The sequence below is a fragment of the Corylus avellana genome, chromosome 1 (assembly GCF_965113065.1).
Source record: "Corylus avellana chromosome 1, dhCorAvel1.hap1.2, whole genome shotgun sequence".
Taxonomy (NCBI): Eukaryota; Viridiplantae; Streptophyta; class Magnoliopsida; order Fagales; family Betulaceae; genus Corylus; species Corylus avellana.
In genome coordinates, this window is record NC_142490.1 from 46,018,387 (window position 1) to 46,036,322 (window position 17,936).

General features: G+C 34.1%; 1 protein-coding gene across 1 annotated transcript; it reads left to right on the forward strand.

Moving 5' to 3' along the window:
- Window positions 1-5,489: 5,489 nt before the first annotated feature.
- Window positions 5,490-8,239, forward strand: LOC132171177 (uncharacterized). Its single transcript, XM_059582424.2, has 2 exons — window positions 5,490-5,843; window positions 6,589-8,239. The coding sequence occupies exons 1-2, from the start codon at window positions 5,532-5,534 to the stop codon at window positions 7,948-7,950; spliced, it is 1,674 nt and encodes a 557-aa protein (XP_059438407.2). The 5' UTR covers window positions 5,490-5,531; the 3' UTR covers window positions 7,951-8,239.
- The last annotated feature ends 9,697 nt before the right edge of the window (window positions 8,240-17,936 follow it).

Consider the following 17,936-nt stretch of genomic DNA (forward strand, 5'->3'; position numbering starts at 1 on the left):
CAAACTCAGATCTGTTTGTCTTCACTAGTTAAGGCGTGTCTTTTCAAGGATGTCTACAATGCCGTACTCCTTCGCTGCTACTTGTGTTGGGGATTTTGTTTGTTTTGTTTCGATTTTTTTGTTCTTTTTATTGTGGCCTTTGGGTTAAGGATGTGAGTTGTCTCCTGACCTTTGGACGGATAAGAACTAAATCGGTGTGTGAGATTATCTTTAAACGCCAAAAAATAAAATTTGAAAATTTCTGCTATCCATATCTTAAATCTAATATGCCCAGAGCAAATCTGTTTCATAACTGCATGTAGTTGTAAATGGGTTAGCATCTACTTCTTGTAAAAAATTTCTTATTATATCTATGATTTTGTAACCTAATAACTTTTAAATATGATTATCAGATCTTTTATCAATAAAATTTAACAACATTCCTGTTCAAAAAATTTACCTTTCTAGAGATTGTATGGGAAAGGTATGTGCAGCACGAAGCATTAAAAATGGCAGCTACTTGAACCGGCTGCTGCAGAAGCAATTGCTGGTTTGTATGCCATTATGATGGGGAAAGACCTTGGCGGTGAAGGTGTTGTCTTAGGAGGGGATGCGTTGAAAGTTATAAATGCAATCAATTCAATGCATCCATGCAGAAGGAGATACGACCATTTCATTGAGGACATTCAGGCTGGGTTACGGATCATGGGCAACACGTGCGTGATACATACTCCAAGGGAAGCCAATTTTGCCGCACACGGTTTAGCACAAGATGCTACCAAGCATGTCATGCATAGGTTCTTTTTGGAGGAAAGAAATTCCCTCAAGCATCTGTGGTATTGTAAGGAGGGAGGAAGTTCTTCCTCCTCCCTGAGTGTACTTTTTTATTGAGATTTTTTGAATAAGAATCCCAAGCTCCTCCTCAAAAAAAAAAAAAATTACCTTTCACAAAATCACTACAAAAGGAGCTTTCCAATTATGATTCACCGCATTTACCCCATCACGATTCCCATTCTGTCTTATCCTAGTTGTGCATTTTTGGACTCGTCAAGCTTTTCGTACAATTTGGTTGGGATGGCAAATGGAATTATTAACAAACTTAACTTCTCCAATTAATACATTGTGTCCAACTAAGCATAATATAAAGTAGCCAAGGGGCAGAAGGGTGAAGTTCTTCACCAAATCAACTGATGTGGTGTAATCTCACAAGTCACAACTCTAATCCCGACCGTTGCTTTGAGCCGGTGTAATGGATTGGGATTTTTTTGCAATTGACAGCTTGAAATGCAGTTAAGTTGGACATTTAATTAAGATAGGGTCTTAATAGGCCTATTTGTCTCCAAACTGAGTTGAATGAATTTTCTTTAACTTAGTCTATAAAAATAACATGTGTCTCTTAAACATTTGAAAAGCACATACTTTTTTAATAGTAAGAACAAAGTTGAAATACATTTTATTAAAAAAATGGACGCACGTTACTTTTATAAACTAGGTTGAAGGAAATTTCTCCAATCCAATTTGGAGGAAACTATGTCCCCTATCTTATTTGTTGTCAGGGCAAATTGCACCTAATCCCAATTTTCATATGGCCTACAACCTTTAATAAAAGCTTTATTTGGATTATAATTTTTATTTTCTAAGCAAAACATCACGACCAAATAGTTGGATAACCAAACAATAAGCTTCCATACATAAACATAAAATAAGAGAAAATGTGCCAAATAAATGACACAATTCTATGAATTCTTGGCACAAACACTAGAAAATTGGTCGTCTTAATTGGCAATTTGAGGAAAGTGAATGGACACAAACTCGAGAAATCACCCAACCCTTCTGAAAGGCACGAAAAGGATTACGAACCTTGAAAAGCCCCTCAACCCGTCTCCAACCAAAGCAGCAAGAATGCGAGGGATGGATTATAATGTGATTGGATGTTCATCACACTTTTGACAACAATCAACAACCATTCCAAGCATGGAGGTTTTAGGCGTTGGAAGACAACCCATTAAAGCAAGGTGAACCCACAAAAAGACTTGCTCATTTAGTTTCCACTGCCTCTATTCGACACAGCATTCAGGTCACATTCATAGCACGCCAACGCCCCAATCAATCACTATCACATACTGATATTTATTTATTATCCATTTAGTTTGCCGGTTTCAAAGTACGCGGTTTGAAAATTTCAAATTTCACAATAGAGTTAATGAAAATGTAATTTTTAAAAACGCAATTAAGTATCTAATAAAATTTATAAAAGGGTGTTGTTTTAATGCAATTCAAACTTTAAAATCATGCATTTTCAAAAACACACTGAAAACATTATATAACGATATTAAAACTTACACAAAAAAATTCATATTACTTGATTAGATTTACTAAACAAGTGAATACTACAACCCATACATACTTGTTCAATAGGCAAGATGACTGTGTGTGTATATATACGCTTGTGTGTGTATTGGCTTGCACGGCCTGATCTCTAATATCGCTGCAAATACTAAAGAATTGGGTCCTCAAAATTATCCCTTCTTGTTAATGCACATATATATTCTTTTCAAAATTGCAACAACTAATCCTGGAGTTTGCCTCTCCATAGGATTGGGATCCTTTATACATGGGTTGTACGCAATTGGACGTCCCATGTTGTTGAGTAGTTTTGGGTCTCTCTCAATCTCAAAAGCTAGTTCAAGATGTGATGTTTTTTCTCACATTTATAAACTAACTACCAACCCCTTCCACGACCGATGTGGGATAACTTCAACAATCTCTCATTCACACATCAGGCTTAGGTCGGAATAGAGACAGTCCGTTTCTCTTGTGGACTGTTGAGCCGAGACTTGTTGATTGAATCTATGCTCTAATACTAATATTGGGTGGTCTTGAGCCTTTCTCAATCCTAAAAGATAGCTCAAGATGTGATACTTTCTTTCACACTTATAAACCAACCACCAACTCTTTCCACAACCGATGTGAGATAACCCCAACACATGAATAGAAAAACTTGCAATATTTGCTTGTCCTAAACAATAAGCCTTGCACCCTTTTTGAGTACTCAAATTACGTGAAATTTAAACACCCTAATTGTAGAGATGATGGTCATTGGAGGTCCATATTACCAAAGTAGTACGATGGAATGAACATGGTCATTTATTTTTAACAGTTGTTTGTTGAAATTATGATAAACAATGATTTAGCCCCTTCAGTTACTCCAATATAAATAAGTTTCCCTAAAGGTTGTACACAAAAATAGTTGTCAGTCTTGTCAAAATGGGGAAATTGATAGAAGCCACTGTTGGACCAACCAGTTTTATTGGGCTGGGTTGGTTGGTTAGTATGGCAAGGACATAGCAGGTGGAGAGGAGCCAAAGCCAATTTTACAAGTGGATTGGGTTAGGTCTGCTATAAACACTGGTGAATCTCTGTGTGCTTCGTCTCAGTCTCTCAGAGCACTGTTTCACCAGAATCCATCTGAAATGAATTAAGTATGCAGGTTTGAGGTGGAAGCAACTTTAACTGCATACAGCCGAGATTTTTGAGCTGCTTCCTGGAGAATTCAATGGAAAAAATGCCTTTCACTGCCGTATAATTGGATTGCACTAAAAACCTGACAGTCTTTTTCATTGTATGCTTGTCCAAATATATGCATCTCCGACAGGCCATTAGATTCCTCGGATGCTCTTCTTATGTTTCATTTATGATAACGTATTTGGGCCTAAAGTTGTTGGCCACACGTTCCTCCACCATTTGAAAATATTGACTATATTTTTTTTTTGTATACAACATATTGACTATATTGAGTCCATTTGCTAACGTATTTGGAGGGTTTTTTATTTTATTTTATTTTATTTATTTATTATTATTATTATTATAAAAACATGTTTTGACACGCTATTGGTTGAGAAATTAACTCTTCTTAATTTCAAATGAAATAGACGTGAGCCGATTCCTTATTTTAAAAAAGGTAAAATTTTAAACCATTTTTAAATAAAGGACCAAGTCCATTGGCATTGGGCAGGGTGGGGGCTGACCCTTCCAAATTTTTAAAATTCTCTTAAATTTTTTGTTTTTTTTTTTATAAGGTAAATTCAAAAAAATGTATTATCCCCACAATTTTTATTTTTATTTTTTTTCAAGTTTTGCCCCATCACATTAGATTTTTTTGGTTTTGTCCATGTTTACAAGTGTTTTGTGTTTTAAGTTGTTTGTTAATATTTTCATTTTGAGAGCATAAAAACAAAAAACAAAAATTTTAACAAACAAAGCTTATGATTCGTTTGACCAAATCTGATAGAGGGTTTTTTATTTTATTTTATTTTTATTTTTATTGTAACGTGACATTAAGGTCAAAATGATTTTAATTATTTTAAGAGTATTTTGTGTTTTGAATTATTTTGTTGATGCTTTTACACTTTTACTTAAAAAAAAAAAAAAAAAGCAAGAAATTAGCATAAGAACTATGTAGTGTTGCGAAAGCCTCTAGTCTTTGTGAATTTAGTAATCAATATATATCAGTTTCAAGAAGGTAACATAGGATAACAAGAGTCATAAATTGGCTGCCATCCACATGAATCTACAGATCCACTGTACCACCACCACCATAATGTTTGGACAGAAAAAAGAAAGTGAAAAATTGAATTAGTAACAGTCTAACAGATAATCTTTAACACAATTTACCCATAATAAAAAGAAACCATAAACATAATCAAGTGCATTCCTTGATCTATTAGATTTGCTTTTAAAATTTTAGATTTTTTTTTTTTTTTTTTTGGTAGCAAATGACTTGCAACAAGAACAAAGAAACCAAAAGAGAGAAAAATAAATAAAAAGAAGAGTAATCTTTATAAAATAAAGAAGAAAAAAAGATTCAAATGAAATGATGATGAACACAGCGAGAAGCCAATTGAGATGTATATGAAATAGAAGTGTAATATACGTACATTTCTTTATTTGGAATATCCTCAACATGATGAGTTGTATTGAGGAGTAGTAGCCATTATTGTGAGGGATTTGATAGTTGTAGCCTATGATTACATAAAATGATTCAGATTTTATCACTTTAATTCATAATTTAATGGGATATTTAGGGTCTGTTTGGAATTGCGTTTGACAGGCCTAAAAGTGCTTTTAACACTCAAAATATCCAATTTTTTTTAAAAAAATTTTGTTTGGTAAAAAAATTAAAAGCGTTTTTAAGGGTCTAAAAAATCTAAAAATGACAAAAAACACTTTTGACAAAAGCTTAAAAATAAAATTTTTACCAAAATTTTTTTTTTAATTTAAAAACTCGATTTATCGAATGCAATCCCAATCAGACCATGATGATACAAAAATGGGCGGCCTCTTTATAGATAATAAAAATTAAAATATAATATTTAGAATTTATGAAAAATTTAGAATCCAATAAAATCCGAAAAAAACCAAACACACCTGACCCAAGAAAAGACGAAAGAAAGAGACAGAAAAGGGACGCATACAAATACGAACTGCGTGTGCTTTGGACAGCATTTCCAAACTTCGAACTCAGTAATGCCTCCCACGCCTCGTGGAACCGAATGAACCTCACCGGCGGGCCCCACTATCCGGCGACGGGGTGTCGCCGGAAACCGAAGCGTCCCAGCGTATCCACCCTCTCCTCCCGGCGCCGCCCGGTGACTCCTCACTCGAAGTGGAAGTTCTTCGACGACGACGGCGATGAAGGAAAGCTCGCCGGAGGAGGACAATTCCGGCGAGCGAGAGTCGCGGTATCGGCGAGAAAGCTTGCCGCCGGGCTCTGGCAATTGCGGTTCACGGAGGTCTCGGCCGGTAGTGGTGGTGGTGAAATTGGCGGTTTCAAATGCGGGCCGTGTGATCGGGTTGGGTCTCAGGTAACCCCTCACAATTCGGAGTCTTTTTGGCTTTGAAAGAGAGTTTTGTTTTTTACTCGAAAGTTTTCGCGGCAACGGGGGAGCGTTTCGTTTTGTCTCTAGTGATGTGTTTGGTTGCTGAGAAAATGCGGGAAAAGAAGAAAGAAAAGAAAATGAACTGAAATTTCATCTAGAAAACGTCGTCTTAGTCGAGAGGCTTGTAAAGAACGATAGTAAATAGAGAATCATTTTTCACTCCAATCATTTTATATATATATATTTATTACTTGTACATGTTTTTCTTTTTCTTTTTTCTGGGTTCTTTTTCTTTTTTTCTTTTATTGGATGAATTTTTTCTGGGTTATTCTAGTTTGCAATTGTTCCTAAAGTGCTGGCTGTTTCAATTTTGTTCCGCAGTTTGAACTCTTGTGTTACAGATTGGTCATTTTTAAACTAATTATAATCAGTAGTGTGATAATACAAGGACTTATTACTAAAATTACAAGAATTTTAGATTAGAACAATACCAGTGAGACTGAATCTTAGAAATCTTGCTCTATTTAAGGAGATTCACGCCATTGTTTATGTGAATTTTGGGTATAGAGGATGTTATGATAATGAAGCAATGGGTTTAGCATGCATGTCAATTGCTCTAATCCTTCTCAGCAACAGAAAGATCACAGCTTGCTATTCTTGTACTTTTGTCTCTCTTTTTAGAGTTTCACGACCTAATCCTTGTTCTTTTAACTACTTGCTTTTACCCCAGCTTGTATCTTCAATGGAGGGGACTACAAAGTGGGAACCCAGGAGTTCGAAAGTGTCTCATGACGGCTGCCGGTTTTACGGCCGCATGACGCTTCTCCATGATCAAAATGCTGCATCTATCTCTATTGTTTCTGCTTTGCAAGCAGAACTATTGGATGCTCGATCACGAATTTGTGAGCTTAAAGCTGAGGAGCGATCCTCTAAGAAAAAAGTGAAACTCTTGCTGAGGCAAGTTGAAGAGGAAAGGGTTTCATGGCGGAGCAGAGAAAAAAAGAAAATTTGTGCGGTTGTTGATGACTTAAAGAATGAATTAGAAAGGGAGAGGAAGATTTGTGAGAGGGTGGAAATGCTCAATACCAAATTGGTGAATGAGTTAGCCAATGCCAAGTTATCAACAATGCAGATCATGCAAAATTACCAGGAAGAGAAAAGGGGGAGAGAACTAATGGAGGAGGTTTGTAATGAATTGGCTAAGCAGATTGGAGAAGATAAGGCCGAGGTCGACACATTGAAGAGGGATTCGATGAAAATCCTTGAGGAAGTGGAAGAAGAGAGGCGGATGTTGCAGATGGCTGACGTTTGGCGTGAAGAACGCGTCCAAATGAAGCTGGTTGATGCGAAACTTGCTCTTGAAGATAGATATTGCCAGATGAACAAGCTGTTAACAGACCTCGAAACTTTTCTGCAGTCCAGAAGTTCTACCCTGGATGTTATGGACTTAAGGAAAGCCGAGTTGATCCTGCAGGCAGTTAAATCAATGGATGCTCAAGATATTAACGAATTTTCGTATATGCCCCCAAAATCAGATGATATATTCTCTATGTATGAAGATCTCATAAAATTCAAAGCCAAGGGGGACGAGATTGAACCTTGTGTAAATTACAGTCCCACTAGACACGCTTCAAGCACTAACAATGATGCCTCTTACAAAAATTCAATGCTGAAACATTCAAACCATGCTATTGATTATAACAGCGGGCTAGAAGAAGAAGAAATCCGAGGCAGGGGAAGAGCTAGTGGTTCTGAGGCCTCTGTTGGTAGGGTCTTCAGCCAAGGGAAAAATGTTTTGGAGAGTGGAACCGAATGTGATGAAAATGCAGAGCCTGGATCTGTGAGTAGTGAAGTCAGTGAGGTTTGCTTGCTTTCAGTTCCTAAAGGTGGTGGACTCAGACTCGGATGCCGGGATAAAGCGGCACGACGGGACGCATCGGAGGCGGCCAATCCACACATCACTCAAGGAATGAAAGGGTACATAGAGTGGCCTCGAGGCGTCCAAAAGCAGAACTTGGAGCCCAAGCTTTTGGGGGTGAGGTTGGAAAGCCAGAAATCTCAACTGCGCCACATTCTTAAGCAGAAGACTTAGGTGAGCTACGTTTCTCAAATTTTGTTGTTTTAGCAAAGTGTGATCAGAGCAACACTCCTTAATTTGTTTCGTAATTCAATTGATGATTTTTAGCCCTGCTAAAGGGGTGTTTCCTTCTCTTGGTTCTAGTTGTTGCACTTTATTTTGAATATGAAAAATATATATGTACTTTGTTTCCATAGAGAATAGTGTCATTTTTCCCAGCAGCTGTTAGAGAGGAATGAGGATGTACCCACACTCTTGTATAATTCATTGATATATGACAACAGAATTGAGGAAATATAATTGAGCAGCACTTTTCTCTTTCCAAATTTTTTTTTTTTTTGGCATTTAAATCCTGTTAGTTTTTGAGTAATATTACAATGAAGTTAATAATTAGTCACATTTGTGCCAGAGTCCAAAAGAATTAGTCATTATTAGAGCTCCTTGTGTTATTTTTATTTTTTATTTTTGACCTATCTGTACTAAAGGGGGAAGAAGATTCAAACTAGTGATTTCCGCTTCATTAGACGGAGTTTCAGCCGATTAAACTATCGGGGACACTCTTTGTGTTGTTAGGTTAACTTTGATTGTTTGATTACATTTGTCACCACTCATGGAAGAGACATCTCAGTATGGCAGTATGCAATGCCAAATTTTACGGGATTCAATGCATTAATATTTTTTTAGAATATTCTAAATACTCATTTCTTGTCCCGCTCTCATATTATTAGAGTGTTTGTCAGCTTAATTGTTTTTTATCATTTTTAAATAAGAATAGATCAAATGATGGATAGATATTGCCTCGTTAGCCCAATTCTATTTTTTATTGCTTCGGTGATGTGCTTCCTAATGTGGCAAATGTCACGTCATTACCATGTCAGTATGTAAACTTTTCTTTACATTAATGTTATATTTGGATTGACAATTTTTTACACGGCTTATAAATTCAATAGGAACCTAACATAAAATTAACACATTATGATCGAGGGTTTTTACATGTTTAATTAAATCGATTGGATTAATGTTGACCTATATAATCTTATAAAGAGCTCCTATTATGCAATCAGTGCATAAAAATGGTGTTTTGCAACATCCACTCATGTGATAACACATCAGCAAGTACATTTTAACAAAATAAGATCAAAACACTAGACCCGGCGCCAGCCAACAAAACTAAACCACCGGCGTGACCCACAGTTGGGTCACGGCAGACCCAGCTAGACCCACGGCTAGGTCACCATCTCCGGCCCATTTTTCTGTGAAACTCAGCTTCAAAATCATATTCTAATGCCTCAAAAATTGATTCTAATACCTCAAAACTTATTTTTGAATTCAAAACTAAATCCTAAAGGGAAAGGTTAACCATTTAGAAATTTTATCACCCTAAAGGAACTTACCAGAGACGGAAGCCGCCTGCCGTGGGTCACTGCGGCGTTTTAGTAGACCCAGCTGCCTAGGTGGCTGGGTCTGGCCGGCCTTGTCACGACAGCATCTCTATGGTTGGGTTTTTTTTTCTCTCTCTCTCTCTCACTCACAACATCTCTCTTTTCTCTATCTTTCTATGTGGAAGGAAGAATAAATGGAGGATAAGGAAGAAGGAAGAAATGGGACTTGTCGGCAGATGATTAAGGAAAAGTAAGAAGATGAAACCCTTAAAATTTAGTGTTTTTCGTTGTAGGTTAGTTTTGTAAATTTTTTGTGCTTTTGGTGAGGTGTTAACCTCTTATTGGAGGTTGCAAAAGTGGTGTTTTGCGGCCCATCCGCATGTGAAGTTTATTCAATCTTATATTTATATCTCGATACGATTCAAATATGATACGCAAATAACCTTTAAAATTTAATATAAGTATGTGAGTCGGTGTATATATTGGTCTGAATATTTTAAACAAAATATAAAAAAAAAAAAAAAAAAAAAGGATTATAGGTTTTAAGCGGGGCATGCTACATTGGATGTTGTCCAAAGAAAGAAACGAATGAGGTACGCGTCAGATGACTCAGATCCACAAGGACGTAAAAGATTACATGTCAAGACGCTGTGTTTCCTTTGTTCGCATCAAGCTCCAGTGGGCCACCCCTTCGACGTGACAACTTGTCTCCATTTCATGCACAACTGGCAGCCCTACATTAAAAAAAGAAAAAATATATTTTATCAAACAATAATTCCTAATATTATTATGTGTATCTCACTTTAAGAGGAAAAAATGTTTATATTGTAAGAATATTATTGAACGATGTAGTGATGAAATTATTTTATATATATATATATATATATATATTTGACTCGTTGACAACTCACTAATTCAAATAAATATTTTATAAGTATGTGTGATTTTATATGTAAGTATAGATTAAAGGATAAAGTTTTTATATTTATTTTTTTTATAAAAAAAAAAAATATTTAGAGAAGTCTAATAAACTAATATTTCATTCTTAATGACGTTATAATTTTGAATAATTTCAGAAATTATATTTTTATACCATTACTATCTTATTGCCAACCATTCTTTGATTTATTTATTTTTTTTTAATGTTTTATTTACTTTTGTTTAAGGTAAATAAACAAAAAAAAAGTTTATTTTTAATTCATCAAAAATAGTTTATTTATTTTTGTTTAATAATGGACCTGGCAGGCCTTGTAATGTGGGAAATCGGCCCAACCTGAAGGTAAAGCCTGCTAAACCCATTTCGAAAGACAATGCTTGAGCATAGGCCCTAGCTTTATTAGGCCCGACCTCTTTAAATTTTTCCTTGTTTTGCTCTCTATTTTTGGACCAATAAGCTCTTTGGGCATGTTCTATTTGAATCAATGAACTGCTGTTTAAGAAACCAACACTTTGAAGTCCATCTCTAATGTCATCTGGACACATCTCCAAGCTTGGAAAGTATCTTCATTTGGTCAATCCATTTGGCTTCCTTCTCCTATAGGGTTCTATGAAGATTAACTTTGATGTTGCTACTAATGCTTATTTTTTAGTCATTGCTGCTGTCCTAACCAACTCATCTGGTGACATCATCTCAACATTCACCAAAAAACTGCTTTTCACCAACGTGAACAAAGGAGAATCCATGGCTGCTCTTACAGGAATAGATCTTGCTATCTTATAAGGCTGCAACAATTTGTTGATTGAGGGTGACTCTTTGGTTTCTATCTTAGCTATTAACAATCAGAATCTCTTCACCGAATGGACCATTGCTCCAATCATTGCCGACATTCAGTTAAAACTACAACATTTTCAAGTTTTGAATGCTACAAAAGTTTCTAGAAGTGTAAATTTTCATGTGCACCGCCTCGCCAAGTGAGTCGTTATCAACTTTATGTTTGGAAGCATTCCCAATTCCTCTTCCATCTTATCTTCTATTGGGATTAATAGTGGGAATGATCCCCCTATATAACACTTCCCTTTTGTTTGTATTTGCTCCCAAAAAAAAAAAAAAAAAAAAAATCATTTAAGAGGAGAAGACACAACAAGAATTAGGATCATCTCCGGTTCATTTCAACGGGAGAATATTTAACTAATTATATTGAATGGGTATTTTTGTCATTTAAAAAGTAAAAAAACAAAAACAAAAATACCCATCAAAATATAATTAACTGAATATTCTCCTACTCATTTGAACCGAAGAGATCCAGTTCCACACAACAAATGCCTATTTTTAGTTTGGAAGCAACTAGTAATTAGTATGGACACCAATATGGAGACAGACCAACATATATATTTTTTAAAAACCTTTGGTGAGTGTATAGTATAGCCCTCACCAAGTTTGGTGAGTATTGCAGCAGCTCACTAAATTTTACTTAAAACACGCAATATTATTAACTGTATGAAATATGTGTACTAAATATTTATGAAGAATAACATTACAATTTTATTATAGTAATTAGCCAAATGTGAGTAATTTTTCACTCAAATTTGCATTTCAGCTGGCTAAAATAGCCTTTGACTAATCATATGTAAATGCTCTAAAGAAAATAAGTAATCTAGAAATTTCTCTGGTGTAATTTCAAAAATCATTTGGCTTGTAATAAATCATTATCAGATTTTGGTTAAATTGTGATTTTAAAAGCCACATTATTTTTGGGTAATATAAGAGAGACACAAAAAATCCTTTTAGTATTACTATAAAAAAAAAAAGAAAAAGAAAAAAAAAAAAGAGAATAAAGATGTAGTAATGATATTTAATAAGAGTAATATAATGGACCATCTTTTTATCATCTTTTTATCCTCCTAAAGCTGATGTGGCTTTTAAAATCATCATTAAATTTTAGATAAATAATACTTGAATTTTGATCCAATAGTGATTTTGAAAGCCACATCAGTTTTAGGAGGATAAAAAAATAGTTCATAGCATTACTCATTTAATAAACTCTCATACGATTGTCATACAACTATAATGATGTGACAGTAAAAATTTAAATCAACAAGACCTACCCGAACAAGGCTTTATACCCGAGTGGATCCCAAACACAGGTAAATTCCTTGTTTGGACAGAACTCTATTGCTCGAACAAAGAAATCTTTTTTACAATTTTCTGCTCAACGAAAAATAAGTAATAATAGAGACTTTCTTTTTATCTTCCTAAACTTGATATGATTTTTAAAATCACAATTAAATTTTAGATGAATCATACTTGAATTTTGATTTAATGGTGATTTTGAAAGTCACATTAACTTTGACAAAATAAAAATAAAATAAAAAGATAATTTATAGCGTTTCTAACAAAAAGCAAGAAATAATTACAAGGATGAAGGATCCCTGCAATGGGGGGATCCCGATCCTTCGTATCTAGCATATCCACGGAGAGTCAGACGCTGTAAAAATAAAAGAGAAAAGAGAGAAGAAAAAAAGTTGATGAAAAGCTTGTTACAATCATGCTGAGTACGAGCCCTGGAATGATACTTGAAATGTCCTGGGGGTCCTGTTGACATTTATGGCTGAAGCATTGAGATACCAAGAAAATCGATGAGTCACCACCTTGGCCAGACAAGAGCTATAGTGCTACTTTCCATGATTGTACAAACCCTACCCTGTTCAAGAAATGGACTTGCCACAATGCCATAGCCACAAGTTTTGGAATATTAGTGGGCAAGTGGGAGATACAACAAAGTATTTTTTATGTACTATTTATCCCCATTTTATTTCCACACTTAAATATTTTCATTCAAAGACATGTACACAAAATTGGCTCCATTTGATAATGTTTTTAATATTTGAGGGGGAGAATGTGAACTTTTATCTTCTTTATGTTTTTTTTTTTTTTTTTTTTAATATTTTTCGTGCCTTTTACTTGCATATATATAGTTTTTTTTTTTTTTTTTTTTTTTTAAACATGTCCACACAAGGGAAGAGGGGTGGGGGATTCGAACTAGTGACCTCCGCTTCATGAGGCGTGGTACACAGCCGATTGAGCTACCCCTTGGGGACTACTTTAATTATATAGTTAATACCGCATCCAATACTTTAATTATAATTCAAATGACATGTGTTTATAAGAGATGTATACAAGAAGTGTAAAAATAATATCTTTCCATAAATATATACTTTGTAGTAATTGTCATCGCACCTGTTAATAATTTGTATTAATTTCGTCTCTGTCAATAGGTCTGTTTGGAATTACATTTGAGAGGTTTAAAAATGTTTTTAACACTCAAAAAGCCCGTTTGAAGAAAAAAAAATACTCGTTTAGTAAAAAAAATTAAAAACACTTTTAAGGGTTCAAAAAGCCTAAAAAATGGCCAAAACGTACATTTGGTAAAATCTTAAAATGAAGCTTTTGCACAAAAGCTTTTTTTTTTTTTTTTACTTAAAAGCTCTATTTCTCAAACGCAATCTCAAACATACAAGTGTCCATTTGGTTTAACATTTCAAAATATGTAGTTAATTAAATATTTGATAAAATCTATAAAAGAGTGTTGTTTCTATCAATTCATGAGTAATGTGTTTTAAAAAATGAAAGGTGTTTTTTTTTTTTCTGACGTTTCAAACGAACTACTGAAAAGTAGCTATTTATGCGATTTTGTTTAAAAAAATGCATGTTTGAACAGAGAGAATCATGGAACCAAATGAACCCTGAGAGTAATATCTCTAAAAAGATAATTAATTATGTTAATTGTTTGATTCTACATTGAAAATGGCCCGGCACAAATCTAGTTTTGTTAGATGACTTCTGTAATCCATGAAGCTTATACAATCAGAGATTCAGAAGAAGTCAAGAGAAAGATCTAAACATAAATTTGGCAGTCAACTCAAGCAGAAAAAACCAAACATTTTACTGGTCTTTCCCCTTCAAGTCTATATGAACACATGGTAATTTTTAACCTATATATTCTAGTTTTTGCACAAGGATGCTTTAAAGTAATGTTGATTTTGCACCAGAAACTGTCCCTTTATGATCCACGCGACATGTGGACATGATAGGTCTTGTACGAAACATATGCTGCCAAGGAAAATGTGTAGAATATTACAACTTTTAATTATATAGTAACTGACATAGTAAGTGACCGTCACACGTCAATTTGTAGAACAATTCCTAGTAACAGTTATAATACCCTTAGCAGCACTTGACGATTAATTAAAAGTATATGGTTAACAAGTTAATCACTAACTAATTAAATTAACAAGTACGACTTTTAATTCAATTATTTTACCAGTTATGAATTGTCATGTCAGTTGTAAGAAACTTTGCAATAAAAGCTGTTGTGGATGGATGCCCCTAGCACTCTCCTTATTAAAACCGATAACCTAATTAGGGTTCACTCATGTTATGAACTTAGAGGCCACATAAGTCAACCCACAATTTAAGATGAAATGTATAGGTGGTTGTAGAGTTTTCAAGACATAAGCAAGAGAGCGACTTAAATTATCACTAATTATCTCAAAAATTTAGATTTATATAAAAAAAAATAGTTAATTTAATCATTCAATTAATAGTTTATCCTATCCTAATTCAGGCTTGGTTACGTCATTTAAAAGTCATTATCAGAAAGGATTTGTGAGAGTACTGGCCTGTTTGGTTCTGGTGACACATTACATCAAATAATAAGATGCCAAGTAAATCATACTTTCGATTCTTTCAGCCAAAGAAAGTCTAATGATTGTACAGACTACAGAACGTACCTGACCAAGAAATGGACTTCCCACCGGTGCTGAAACCACAAATCTAGGCATCATATTTTGCAAGTGGGAGGAGCACTTTATCTACGTACGTATAGAGCTGAGCTTAAAGATATGCTTCTGGAGACAAATAAATTACTAATTGTTAGGTCCTTGCTAGCTAGGCACATTGAATGTGACCTCAGACCAATTTACAAAAAGCTCTGAAAAGTTCTTTAACCCGTGAAGCTTTATATATACCATGTTCTTCTGACTCGATGCAACTTTGAGTTGCAGCCTGTTCGACTATAATTGTGAGAAAATTTTTATTTATTTATTTATTATTATTATTATGAAATTTGCATGTTTTAAAAAATGTTCGACAGTTTGAACAGTTATTCGGATAAGTAATAATTGTATGTTTATTGCAGGGTAAGCAATTGTAAGAGATTCCTAGTTGCAAAGGATCCTGGTCCAATGATAATGACTTGTGACAATAACAAATGCTTTCACATGACATATGAATTATTAGAATAGCAGCAATGCTGCTAATTGTCTAGGGCTATATTAGTATAGACATCACTCAATATTAGTTTGGATAATTTTTTACACGATTCATGAACTCAGTATAAAATGAATGGGTTAGAGTTAAAGGATCTAGACCATTTAATTAAAAGAATTAGATTATGGTTGAGTTATATGGTCTTATACTCGTGTTTTGACATGATCTAAACTCAACACACAATATTAAGGATATCAATTTTTGACACGATCAACCTGCGAATTCAATAAGAACCTAACGCATAATTAACGAGTTAAAACTGACGAATCTGACTTATTTAAGTACATAGATTAAGTTAAGAACTCAAAAGTTTGAACATGAATCGACACTCCTAATCAATACATGCTGACTAGAAAGTGCAAACAGGAGACTAGGAATGGGGCCTGGAGGGTGCTTGATTGAGATGCGACAATGCTTTAAACAATTAATGGATACCCTTTCAATTCTTGAAGGGCAAGATTCTTGTAAATGCAATTGTTAAACAAAGCAAGTAATTCTGGCAGAAATAATTGTATAATAAATAAATACTAGAAGGAATCCATGAAAAAAAAAAAAAAAAAAAAAAGAAGAGATCGAGGTTTGATCAAGTCATGATCATAATGTGATGTCATTATAGGAGAGTGAAGATTTATTTATTTATTATTTTATTTATCTATTTATTTATTTTGTAAGTTATAAAATTGTTGAAGGACTACGGAGATGTCATTGGAACACTGCCTGTGGTAGGGTTCTCCTGATTCTCGGCCTTACATAAAAGAATATACTCTATATATTTATAAGCCATGCACGTTCTACGAAAATTTGGTAGTATTCTTGCAAGCTTGATATTTGTTGAGAATATCGAAAGCAACAAAACATGGAGAATGAGAGAGAGATAAGCAGGTATATATATATTGTTGTACCTTATTGAGTTATAGGTTTACAAGATCAAAGCAATAACATGCATGATTAATAGTATTGTCTTGTTTTAAATGGAACATAATGTTCTTCCTTTGTGGTCGAAATTTAATGGTAAATGATGTTACGTGATGAATATATTGCCTAATGATCTTACTGATTATGCACCACAATGTTTTCATTGAGGTTGGTAAATGATAAATCGCTGATTATTTGAGTTGATTGAAAATTTTGAATTTAATAATTTAACTAATATTTTAACGCTCTTTCTCACTGTGGGATCAAACATCCTTCAACAAGTGAGATGAAACGGTGCGTTTTAATTGGGACTAACGGCTGTTAAAAAATTTTGACGGTAGAGATTTTATTGTCATTTCGATTAACCCAAAGAGGAAATTTTTGAAAAATAAAACTTAAAAAAATTTAAATTTTAAAAGGTTAACTCACAGACTTATTATACATTTTTCTTATAATTTATATCAGGAGTTTAATTGTAGGCTTATCATGAAGTATTTTAACGAGATGAAATGGGACAAATGACTGGGGTTATAGCTGGCCCAACATGAAAGTAATATTTCAAAAGTTGTAGGATAGCGATCCTTGCTTGTGGCTTACTGGATAATCATAATAGTTATTATATATATATATATATATATATATATATATATATATATATATATATATTTTCTTTAATTTAATATCAATTTAAACTTATAAAATAACTGTTGATTTTGTTTTCGTAATTTATTTTTGATTTTAATTAAATATTTTATGTGTACTTGAACCCCACTTATTAAAAGATTCAGAGCTTAAATTTTTGAGATAATTATTATATTTCAGTATATTTATTGAAAGGTTTTAATTAATGGAACTTTTCAATCATATTAGATGGGATGGGAGACATGGTGACCCAACATGAAAATAACAATTCAAAAGAGGATAGGATAGGGGATGAAACTAGGATAGTGATCATCAATATCCTTGCTCCTCACCAACTGGGCTGCTGTGATTTTTATAGTTCATGCAAGTTGTTATGTACTTATGTTATATTTCACACACCCAGCCAAATCCTAGTACCAACACACACCTATCCAAGAAACAAGTTGTACACCCATGTCAGTGGTGTCACCAGGGGCGGAATTGAGATTTTAGACGTGGGAGATCGACGACAAAAATCAAGGGAATAAAATTTTGATTTTAAAAGAATTATAAGGGAGCATCTTGAGGCTTGGGGGATTAAAGCCCCGTCCGGCCCCTAAGCCTCTTCTTAGTTCCGTCTCTACATGTCACCATTTTTTTCACTAGAATGGTGACTCGGACTCTCCTATTAAAATTATGTGACATGTGATCACACTATAATAGCGTGCATCCTTTATCGTAAGTTCTTATAGGAGACGTATGTTCATGGTGAATAGACATATCGTATTAAAAGATTGTATCTATTTAAAGCTCTC

What these genes read in the sequence shown, in the direction of transcription:
- LOC132171177 (XM_059582424.2), top strand. Translation starts at nt 5,532, where the DNA reads ATGAACCTCACCGGCGGGCCCCACTATCCGGCGACGGGGTGTCGCCGG. An exon ending in GTGATCGGGTTGGGTCTCAG is followed by an intron (nt 5,844 to 6,588) that starts GTAACCCCTCAC and finishes CTTTTACCCCAG; the next exon opens with CTTGTATCTTCAATGGAGGG.